Genomic DNA, 12,696 nt, shown 5'->3' with positions numbered 1-12,696 from the left:
GTCTTTTATGCTAGGATACTTGTAATGAAATAATTTGTAGAAGGGTTGTTTCACAAGTTATCATATTTGATTTAGATTTGTTCATTCTTTGAGTAATTTAGAATCATTCAATGCTTTTTTAACTATCAGTTATCACAAAATGCTAGTAATGTCATCCTCTTATATGTTTATTCATTATTATTTCATTATATTAAGTTAGGCTTCAATGAAATTGAGTGTTGATAAAATCATTGTAAAAAATGAGAAAAATGATCAACAAGGCAAAGCAACGTTCAACGACACAAACTAGCCACGCCAATAACTGCATAACTTTATCACATGAAAGAATCCAAAGTCCATTTCATGTCTCAAACTCATAGCGGTGGGGTACAAGTTGTTTAAAGTTAACAATCTTAACCACTCGACCACAGATGCCTCTACGACGGTAACTGACACACCTTGAATTAAACATCTTTGCTATATTTGAATACAATACCGGCCAGTAAACTAGTGTACGTTAAAAGATTCTTTGTTCATCTTATTTTTCATCGTTTGCATTACGAGTTATGTGTTTGTTTTCAGTTTGTTTTTGTTTTCTTTCAGAAATTACATTTATCGTGTTGACGTCAAATTCAGATAGTCATAACACAATTAATGGTGTTTGGGCTATTATTGTTTATAACAATAAGTCATTATATTGACCCATTATATTGAGTTTTGTTATAATGGACATTCATATTCATACAGTTTATACCTTGCAACAGACGATTACAGCGGCATACAATGTAAATGATTGATTGCATGCTGTGGGCCGAGATTAATAGGACCCTGTTATATGCCATGTATTGTTTACTTTCGTATGAATACATGTTTACCTAGATAAGGTGTTCTTTTCTCGGACGAATTTCATTTATGTATGATAAAGTATCATGTAAGTAAACATATACTTTCTTTTTGTATATAGATATATTATTAACCATCCCTCTGGTGGCTGCTAAATTTTTCTGTTTTTATGCTACTTTCCTAGATCACATCAATGTTTATCACATTAGGTATAACCTGTTCTTGTTTTACATATTTTGAAATAGTGCTAATGTTATCATTTATTATTTTGGAACAACACCAACTGATGGCGGAAAAGATAAATTTGACGTCAATTTTGCGTTAATCAACAACAGAAATTTCAAAGAAACAGATTCTAAACAGACAGTGCTGTTCTTCGTTATCATGATTTTGTCGGCTAACTTTTTCATCAATTTCACATGGTTAATAAAGCCTCATGCCTATCGAATTATGTTGTAAGTTCAAGATAGAAACTTGAAAAAGGATTTCATAAATGTCTTTTCAATTGCTTATTTTGAAAAGCTAAGAATTGTTTATCGTCCTTTCAATTTATATACTTTGCAATTTAAAAGCAGAATATGATCAATCGGATTAAATATTCAAGATGTTTTAATAGTTAAGAAAATACCAACTTATATCAGTATCTACTTATACCAAAAGACGTCTTGTTTCCATTTGTTTTCTTTATTAAACGGTAATTCCAATGTGTACAATATTTTACAAAATGAATGACTTAAAATTTGTCTAAATAATAAATTCATTATAACACCTGTATTCTTTTTTTTGTAAAATGACACTGAATCAAGTCGAATGGCATCTTCGCATTGTGCATATCATTACATGTTTTACCTTTATGACAATCCATAAAAATAGTTTACTCCAAGACAGGGGCATTCTGAAAGCCAAAGCCACTTGTTAAGTGAAAGCTTACCAGAAGAAAGAGTCACCGTGTCTCATCTTTACACAGTTTAATGTATTGGTTGCATCCCTTTATATACTTTACTATCGCTCATAAAATTGTTGTCTTTGGAGATGAAAAGCGTGTATTATAGGGAAATTGTCACTCTGATGTAATCAAGGATACTTCTACGGGTTTTAGCTTTTTGGTGGAATATTCCATATATATATCTATATATATTTACATCCTGAAACAGGGAGAGATATCGACAACGTAACATTATAATAAATGTCATAAAATGTGAAATGTTAAATTTCATCTGATATCGAGTGATGTTTGAATAATCAAACACTACTATATTTACGCTAAAGCGGACGCAATGTTGAATATAATGTAATTTAAACGTAAAAAATGCTCTTTTAATGTATTCAACCTCCTTAAACTTAAAATAAAACAGACACTGCAGTTCATTCGACTGTTTAGATTAAATCAAACCCGTACAATTGTTTAAGTAATTTCACAAATTGAATATATTAGATTATTTCATAGAATTCTGAGTTCATGTTTTAGATGGATTTCACAATTTTGCCCTATTTTTTTCTTAATAAAATTACATTGAAGCGTACTGTAATGTACACTTCTTCAATACAGTGTATATTTCGTTACGAGTTTTGCTGTAAAGTACTTTGAATTTTCAATTTATTGTTTCTAAAAAAATTAAGAAAATGAAAAATTAAGTTTTAATAATTCATATTTTGCATCATTCATGCTGAAGTTGTTATGATACCATTTCTAAATGTTTTAATGACAGTACGAAGCGAAATCATTACGCGCCGCAACTCAATTCCTAACTTGAACACCACCAGTGCTTCGTTCCAATTTCAGTTTTGCAATTTCTGGTGCTTCTCTTGTACTTGTAAGAAGACGAAAAAAACAGTATTAATGTAGATAGGTATTTTATTCTGGCGAATTTTCGATAATTTTTATCAATTGTTTTTTCTTTAGTTGCAACCGTAGTTAGACATTCCTACTGTTTTTTTTCTCAGCTCATTAAAATATGTTTAGAGAGATTAAATTGCAAAAGTCTTCGTCCCTCCGCTTCGTTGAACACATACTTAATAGCAAATGCTCTAGTTACGTCAAATAATAATGAAAGAAGTTGTAGAATACAATTTATTTAAACTTTGCATGATTTTAAAACATGATAACCGAAATATTTCAAGAAAAATCAATTCTTGGTCATCAAGCTCGTTTTCGAGTAAACTGTCCCTGAGATTGAATCCTTTACTGATTTCATTTGCAGTTAATTCACAAACAAAGCTAAGATGGCCTTAAGATTGTTGTTTTTGTAATAGATATCTTTGTTATAAAGAGATTGCCTCTGCAAACATAGTAAGCGAGAAACAAAATTTACTGTCCTCGAAAACTTCAGAAGATAGCAGCATTTAAAGCAGCATCCCTACATATTCAACTAATGTTCATGCAATTAAAACAAAAGTAATTCAAAGTAAAAACATTGTGTAGTGAACAAATAAAGTACTTTACACATTGCAAATGACATTTACTACCCATGCAAAATAGCAAAAAAGAGGAAATAATGTTCGAAAATAGCAATTATTGTGTTAGTCACGCAGCTGAAACCTGGTGATAAATACTATAAAACCAACTATTCATCGCTTATAACATGTTAATTATAACTTGATATTATTTTTTAAAATGTTTCTTTAAGACAAAAGTTTCATTTCTTAGTTTTGAATTTTTAATTCATTATTCTGTAAATGCCCTAAAAATGAATATATTAGACAGTCAAAGGAACAAAACATTTTCCATATAAAGAATAACTTGACGCGTGGGTCAGGTTAGAGCGCTACCATTTCACAATAGTTGTCGAAGTGAACTCTGGAAACGTTAAAAATCATGTCAAATGAATGACTTAGTCTTGTTTCAATCATACAATATCCACATTATCTGTCTATGTAACTTCAAGGGTTTGTTCAAGTAACTTGACTTGTTTAAAAACTACTTGATGATTTTATTGGCGTCAAAATTTTGTACAACATATATAGATATATTTATGCTTCAAACCCAAAATATATAGAATTTAAACAGAAATTCATGCTGAAACTTCAAGAAAAGTCCTTTACGCTTTATTTGAGTACATTGGATCATTTTAATATTCATTATTGTGCCGGAATATCCCTTATCCCTTTAAAGTCTTTTTCTAAGCTTATCTGAAGGCATGCCACTTTAAACCTTGTTTAACTGATTGTTTCTATGACAAATCAAATAATCAAGAACTTTTTTTATCACAAATTATTCTTTTGATATATCTATTCTTCCACTGTTTAACGGGAAATCTATTTTGAACAGAAATGCATATATCCACTGTTCAATTACGTATAATTGAATAGATTAAAAGCACTGGAAACGCGAAGGTAACCTAAAAGCAATGAAAAACAAAAACAAATACTATTAAAAAGATTAGTAGACCCGGCAAAAGATATATATGAGAATATCTTAAGCCCCTCTCTAGCTACCCAAGAAGTAATCTGTGTTTATTACTAAAATGTTTTAAAATCAATGATCCAGAAGAACTTGAAAAATGTATTTACATCAAGATGTAGGACACCGCAAGTTGTAGGTCAATGATAAACTAAAATAACGTGTCTGCACATCGCTTGTTTTGTCTATTCTATGTTTAAAATAGAAGTTTACAATGGACATTAAACACTAAAAGGGACTCGCCTGAGTTCCTTTAACATTATTTAAAAATTTGAAGACCATTTAATTTAGGTTTGTTTTATAGTGGAGTGGTCTCCAATGGTCACATTTATCATACATAGTATACATATTTCAAATATTGATAAAACAATAGGAATGTATCACTTGGATACTCTTATTAAAGTTGCATGAAAAAAGTTGATGATAAAGTTCTTAATAATTTAGAATGACCATTTATCTGATGAATAATAGTATTTTGTTTAAAAACGTTTTATTATCTGCTATATGAATTTATGTAATACCGGACCATGTATCTCACACTTGCCAATAAGTTCCAAATAAAATTAGTTCACGGATTGTTTTTATGTCTGATACTCAACACTTTCAATATAAAGCGCACCTTTCATTTATTGACCAATTTACTTTAAGGGAAAATTTGATATCTGTTTAAAAAAATCAAAATTTATATTTCGGGACTGTTAGATCTCAGAGGAGTTTCTTTAAAACCTGCTCTCTTGTTGATTTTTTCTCTCCCCTTTTTTGGGGGGGGGGGAGGGGGGGGTTTAAAATTCGGAAAAGTTTTTATTGAATTTCATGCATCAATTACATTGAATCCATTTTAATGTAATTTCTTCACATGTTCTTCAAAACACATGTGTTTTTATCTAATTTCAAGGGTAACTATGAGTAGACTTAAAATAGTAAAATGTTAAATCACCAATTAGATATATTTACAAAATGTTCTTCCAAGTGCATATGGAAAGGTTAGAAAACAAGTATATCGAAGATTGAATGTTACACATAGAGTTATAGGAACAAAATTTCACAATTTCATAGAACGCGGATAATCTTTTAATCTCTCTAAAAATAGAGTTTCCTCAGAAGACCCTTATTAGACCCATAAATAAAAGATATATCCGTAACTCGGCCAATGTGTTTTATCCAGTTAATCCGTAGGTACAAACAAACTTTTACCGTTATAGCTTCATTATGCATTACACGCCACAATAAATTACTCAACCTGTTGGGCTTATTTTCCGAGCTGTAACTGTAAACGTTTGATTGTACCTATGGATAAGTTGAGAGAAAAAACTATTCTAATGAGATGCTCCATTTAATTGAGCCTGTTCATTGATGGTCACAAGCTATAGCGTGACATCCCCTTACAAGTCTTCTTCCGATTATACATTTAAAAATCAAATATTGACTGAATTTTGTATGCTAGTATGAAATTGTATAGTTATATTGAAAATTTTCAAACCTTTTCCCTTCTTTTCTCTCAGTATTTCTTAACTATTACACCATTCATACACACAGTCAGGTAAAATATCAGAAGCTTTTATATATAATAGTTTTTGCCTTTTTTGGTAGGGTTTTACATCGCACCAATACTTTAAAATCCATATAGGGTCTTTCCAGCTTTACTGGATTACTTGCAATGAGTTATTTTTGGCACAAATGGGCACCTAAGATAAATGAATGAATCAAATGTCTCTTGCACACAGATGAGGGGCAATAAAAGAAATACACATTTTTCGATGGTGCAGAGTAAATAATCATTTGTTTAACTTTTTATGGTATTACTAAGCAGCTTTCGTTATAGCAGATTCTCGAGAGACTGGTCATCTTGAGCGAAATAAGCCAAATTACTAACTCTGATTTGCTTCTGCATAATACACATATAGTTCTTAATATGTAAGAAACAATCATCAATGATTCGAAGATGTTTCACGTGCTGGGCCTATATCAAAAGTTATTTTGATGATTTTGATTACTCAAATGAGATTGTTAGAATAAACTTTGATGACAATAGTACTATATGCATGTATAAGTACGCCCGATGTTACTTCGCTGAATTCCGCGAACAATCGTGTTTCACAGTAACGTGCTATTAGGTCATAAAAAGGTGCTAGTGTTATAATCATATCTTGTTTTAGTTGTTTCAGACTTTACTAATACAAAGTAATATATGTCAGTTCTGGATCACACATATGGATATTACTTGATAGTCATGCGTTAGAAAATATACATTTAAAATATTGTAAAAAGTGGTTAGGAGATATAATAATAATAATTTTATCGATTGATAACTAGGTTAAAATCTTTTAAAACAATGAGAGCTGTTAACGTTATAAAATACTGGAAAAAGGTTGTTCAGTCAAGTAGTAAAATATATGTCAAAGTGTTTTTGTCATTTGCGTTCATTGAACGCCGCTTATCCTTGTTGATCTTGTTTATCATAGAATTATCTTATGTGTAGAGATTTAGAACTTAAACCCAATTCAATGGTATCGTCTATGTCTGAAACGTTTTAGTTACAATCCTAGGTTTCAATGATGTATAGATTAATCTGGGTGTTGGAAATGTTGGAGATGCTAATATATTTTAGCAGTAGTAAAACAAAGATTAACATAATTTATACAAAATTGGTATACACTTTGTGCTTCATCCAGAGCAAAAAAGTTATGTACTTTTTTGTGATTTTGGTTTTAAATAATATCTGTCAATGGCTAATATTGAATAGTTTAGGAAATCTTTATCACGTTTCAGATCTTTTTGGCATATATTAAAAGAAGAAACTGGTAGATGGCACAAATCTGAAGCAATTCCTTGTAATTAAAGACAATGCAATAGTTGATCTCAATTGAATTTCGTGTATTTTTAGAATGTCTAATGTACACTGTTTTGAGAAAACAGCTTATAAATGAATAGTTTTGGAAAAGATGAAATATACCTAAATTTATTTAATTGTTAACATCGCAAAATGAAAATGTTTTAAGAAAATTATCAATGGTTATCTTTAAAATGTTAGAGTTAAGGACAAATATTGAATACTTATAAATTATATTTGCAAGGTTTTCAAACTTTCATTTCCATTTTAAGTTTTACAGCAAGTAAACACCATAAGATTCATTTTAAAATAATTGTAGTGAATAATAAATACCTTAATAGTTAAATGTAATGTTTCTTCATTTGAACTTGTGCCTCATTTACACAATGATGTTAAACTGAAATTCTGTTTAGGATTTATCGCATTAGTATGGTCATACCTGTAATACATTTGGAAGAATGTTGTTCTACTTAAAATCTTAAAAATGTTGATATCTTATGAAACTTATCTTGAAAGCATAATTATTAAAATGAATAAACATTATTGATGTCAAAATTATGCAAGAGTATTTAAAGCTGTCACGCAAGTAACGAATGTTCCCCGAAAAAGCTTCATGCTTTGTCAGTAGGGACATGGTGTTTTACGCAACACATCGTCTTGATGTGGTAGACATTTATTCCAAGATATGCTAAAATCCTTTGATGCATGACACAGTTACAGCCCGGACACAGATGAGTGTACTTATAAACTCTTATTGTGATTAAGCAAAACTTCAGAATGTAGTAGTAACCTTGACCTTAAAGGTAGGGACGTGGTTCTTGGATGCAACACATCGTCTTGATGTGGTAGACATTTGTGCCAGTCTATTTTAAAATCCCATATATATGACAAAGTTAAAGTACGGACATGCATGTGTGTACCTATAATCTCTACTTGTGATAATGTGAACCTTTTAAATATAAGTGTGACCTTGACCTTTGAAGAAGGGCCGTGGTTTTTAGACGCGACAAACGTTGTTATGTGATTAACATTTGTGCCAAGTTATTTCAAAATCCCTCAATGCATGACACAGTTACGGTCTGGACATGATTGTTGTGTAAGTGGGGACGCACGGACGGACATAGTGATATGAGCCTTGACCGCGACATATTGTTTGGATGTGGTAGACATTTGTGCCAATTATTTGAAAATTCTTTTTATGCAGTTACAGGCTGGACATGAATGTGTTTCTATAAACTCTTCTCGAGAGAATGAGTACCTTCAAGCTATAACAGTGACCTTGACATTGAAGGTAGTGACATGATTCTTTAACGCGACACATCGTCTTGATGTGGTAGACATTTATGCCACGTTATTTTAAAATCCTTCCATGCAGTTATAGTCTTGACATGAATGTGTATATTCAAACTCTTCTCGAGAGAATGAGTACCTTCAAACTATAAGTGTGACCTTGACCTTGAAGGTAGGGACATGATTCTTTGATGTAACACATCGTCTTGATGTGGTAGACATTTATGCCAAGTTATTCTAAAATCCTTTGATGACTGACAAAGTTACAGTCCGGACACACATGCGTGTACTTATAAACTTTTATTGTGATAAAGTGACACTTCTAAATGTTAGTGTGACCTTGATCTTTGAGGTAGGGACTAATTCATGGACGTGACACATCGTCTTGATGTGGTAGACATTTATACCTAGACAGTAATTTTAAAATCCTTTAATGCATGACAAAGTTACAGTCCGGACACGAATGTGTGTAACTATTAACTCTAATTGCGATAATATGAAACTTCAAAATGTTAGTGTGACCTTGACCTTTGAGGTATGGACTTGGTTCTTGGACGCGACACATCGTCATGATGTGGTTGACATTTATACATAGTTATTTTAAAATCCTTCAATGTACATGTATTACAAAGTTACAGTCCGGATACAAATAAAGTCGGGACGCACTGACAGACAGACGGACAGACAGACAGTTCGATTTTATTATGCCTCCCTTCGGGGCCATAAACAATATATTACAAACGTGCAGGATTACACTTTACCTTATCTACAAAAGAACAACAAGTAAAATGAACAGATTAAGCAGTCTATCTACCATTCATTTTAGTTCGTTATAATTTACAGAAGATTTGAATATTCCCCCTAAAACCAAACCCATTCTTTTGTGAGTTGGTGTAGTAATAAAACAAAAAGAATCTTTCAAAAAGATACTAAGCCGAAGATAAACATGCAAAATTATGCTTTTTCTAAGTTTTAAATACAAGATGTAATGTTAGCAATGCTTGCATTACAATGACATAATAATTAATTATTGTAGCTAAGAAAGTACCTATTTTGTAAACATTGAAATTTAATTATAACATATTGTTTTTCAAAGTACGATAGCTTTTTCTTTAGATGTCTCCTTTACTTTTATATCTGTCTTTAAATATTTTGTAATCATTTACAAATTAAACTAAAAGTTAAAAAAATATTCTCATGCCTATACATTTTTTTTATTTTAAAACTACCCTTTACATTATACAACCTATAGTCCCTTACATTTTATTTCAGAGTTATCCTTTACATTTTATTTTAGATTTGTTTGAACTATCCTTTACATTTTATTTCAGAATGACCAAAAGCACCTAATTATGTACATAACACTAATGGTCTCAACCCGGTACGGAATTAGACCCAACCCGTAGCCTAGAAGTTCTTTATAATTTTGAAGTGGCCCAATTTAAGTCATCTCTAGTTAGATTGGTCATAATAAAAGTTTAACTATTGCATATGTGTAGTTTTTGTGTGTTATATGATGCCTTTAAAAGTTTTTTGTGTATTCTCCAGGAACTCATTTGTTGGCGGCAGGATTAAAGATGTACATGTATTACCCACCAGCAGTCATGAGTTTTTAAAGTGGTGAATTTAAACAGTGTTACAACAGAATGAAGATTTCTGAAAAAGTAGATGGCTAACCTATTATATTTTGGGCCTCATTGGACTTAAAGCTAATGTTCAAAGTTGAAGACAGTAAATAATTCATCAAGAACAGTGGAATCCAGAATAAAGCCTCAAATGTGACTGATTTACTATAGAACAAAGAATACGAAAATTAACCGGGCTGATTCCTAATATGTGTATACTACTACGGTGTCTCTAATTTTCTTTCATTATTTGATGGAAAAACTTAATGTGTTTGAAAATAAAATTTTCAAAGTTCCTTTCATGTCTTTCTAAAATTTAACAAAAAAAAATATTTATAATAACGAAAATCTATAAAATTAAAACATTTGTACTGGCATCTGCAACCTGTATGCCTACTTTAAATTTTGCATGGATTTATTCACACAATGGTATGTTAAAAAAGAAATCATTGTTTTATTTCACTTAATAAAAAACACCTACAGAGTGTATTAACAAGCCATATATTATGAATGATATGACGGGTGACTTTCTAATCGACCGTCTCCGGTCTTCGACGGTCACTGGTCTCCAAAGACCTTCTATTGATCGATTTTTTTCAACTATATTCTCAATTTAAGTTGTTTTTTTTTTCAAACAATTTTGAAAAGATTTGAATAAAATACCTTGCTAAATACATTGCTAAATTCAAAACCCAACAGAAATCATGAAATGAACAGAATAAAAAAAGGGTTAACCCCCATGAATTAGTCACTACGGTACACATTGGTCGCCTTACAGTGACTTACTTTTGAATGAAAATTCATATCTTTGTGGAAATTGCACGGAGGTAAATTATCATAATTTCGTGCTTCAAAAATTATCACTTTAGGGATATGACGCGATTGTACTCTGTAGCGACAGCTTCTTTCCATGCCTTTACGGCGTATGGATCCTTATTTAGCACACAGATACATTTTTGTTATTGAAAGTCTCTCTTAATTATACAAGAAAAGAATAACAATGTGATTTTACAGTCAGGACATTGATATCAAATAAAGGTCATAAGTTTTTTATACAATTTTTCTGAAAAGAATAAACGAGTGCGTATATGCATTTTTCTCAAAACTGAACTGAAAATGTATTATTTTTTATATGACACTTGATTTATGTCTATGATATAGAATGAAATCAATGTTAATGAAATAACATACACATCATGTGAAAAAAAAAGAAAATAAACATTGCTTGCGTAAAATTTCTTTTCCAACTTGAAGTTTTATGATTTCACCAGTACACCTGAAAATGTATTCCAGTAGATACTCGTAGTTACTAATAAACTACTGCTGTGAGAATACTTTACGTAAACTTTTGAATCTTTATGAAGTACGGTAACAGTGTCTGTAGTGTAACATGTATTCCATTTCAAATCACAGAACCATCCTTTCTTTATTTCAACACCATCTGCAACTATTGCATAATACATATTTTTCCCACCAGCAACACAAAAATGCACAGAAAACGTATATGTTCCCGCGACTGGTGCTGTGAATATCCCGCTCTTGTTATCATAACCGAGACCTTTGTTCAACGTCGTTGTCTTAAACACAAGTGTTTCTCCAGCATTCGGTGTTAAATTAACAAGGTCCTTACATCTGAATGTGACTGTGGGTCCTAGATAAATGTAATTTAAATGTTTGTAAACAAAATGTGGTGGGTGACAAAAGCATGTTTAAATTAAAATATATGTTATCAATAGATTAAAAAAAGTTTGTTTTCATTTGTCATCTTCATGTATCATTATTTTTACTTATTCTCTGACTAACTGACTAAACTGGGATTGAACTTGGTACTTAGCATCCTGGCAGGAACAAGTTAAAATTTCATTGAATATCACAATTCAAAAATTGTCTTTCTTTAATTTAAGGTATTAAATACAATTAATCACTATCTTTTTTCCAGCAGCTTACAAATAATGCTAATTCTAGGTCAATTATAATTTAAGTAGTTTTACCTTTCAGTTTTTCTATTTTAGCAGCATAGTTTCGAATATTTTTATTGGCTTCTTCCGTCAGCTCGTCAGTAACACGTTTCAATTTTGTCCTTTCATTATTCAAATCTCGAAGCTGCTGGGTTGTTTCTGTCAGGTTTCCTAGGGCATCAAGCACTTGCTGCTGAGTTTCCGCCATATTCGCCTGTAGTTTTTCAATGGCTATTTCCTGTCGAATCATTTTGTTTAAAGTCTGTTCCTCGTAGTGGAATCTTGAACATTCTGGTTCAGATAGCACTGCACTGATAAACAGTAATGCATTTAATCTTTGAAACATAATTATATGTTGTCTCCTCTGTCGTCATTGTAGTGAGTCTTTTATGAGATATTTGTAATGAAATAATTTGTAGAAGGGTTGTTTCGCAAGTTATTTAATCTTATTTAGATCGGTTCATTATTTTAGTACTTAGACTGTTCAATGTTTTTTATCTTAATAATTGTTAGCCTAAAATAACATGTTCTGATTTATCCCAGTCTTTCCTGTCAGTTATCACATAATGCTTGTAATTTATTTGTTCCTTTCATACATTTATTGATGACTGTTTCATAATATTAAGTTTGGCTATAATGACATTGTGTGTTGATAACATCATTGTAAACGATGAGAACAAAGATCAACAAGACAGGGCAACGTTCACCGCAAATAATTGCACAACTTGGAAGAATCCAAAGTCCATTTCATGACTCAAACTCACAGCGAAG

General features: G+C 31.1%; 1 protein-coding gene across 1 annotated transcript; it reads right to left on the bottom strand.

Moving 5' to 3' along the window:
• Window positions 1–11,223: 11,223 nt before the first annotated feature.
• LOC132740478 (uncharacterized) lies at window positions 11,224–12,271 on the bottom strand. Its single transcript, XM_060728385.1, has 2 exons — window positions 11,959–12,271; window positions 11,224–11,618 (listed from the first exon to the last, which is right to left on the bottom strand). The coding sequence occupies exons 1-2, from the start codon at window positions 12,269–12,271 to the stop codon at window positions 11,224–11,226; spliced, it is 708 nt and encodes a 235-aa protein (XP_060584368.1).
• Between the last annotated feature and the right edge of the window lie 425 nt (window positions 12,272–12,696).

This window comes from Ruditapes philippinarum, unplaced genomic scaffold, assembly GCF_026571515.1.
Source record: "Ruditapes philippinarum isolate M1 unplaced genomic scaffold, ASM2657151v2 ctg550_1_1_1_1, whole genome shotgun sequence".
In the NCBI taxonomy this organism is placed as follows: Eukaryota; Metazoa; Mollusca; class Bivalvia; order Venerida; family Veneridae; genus Ruditapes; species Ruditapes philippinarum.
The sequence above is the reverse complement of the archived record's forward strand: the minus strand, read 5'-3'. Positions and strand labels throughout refer to the sequence as shown.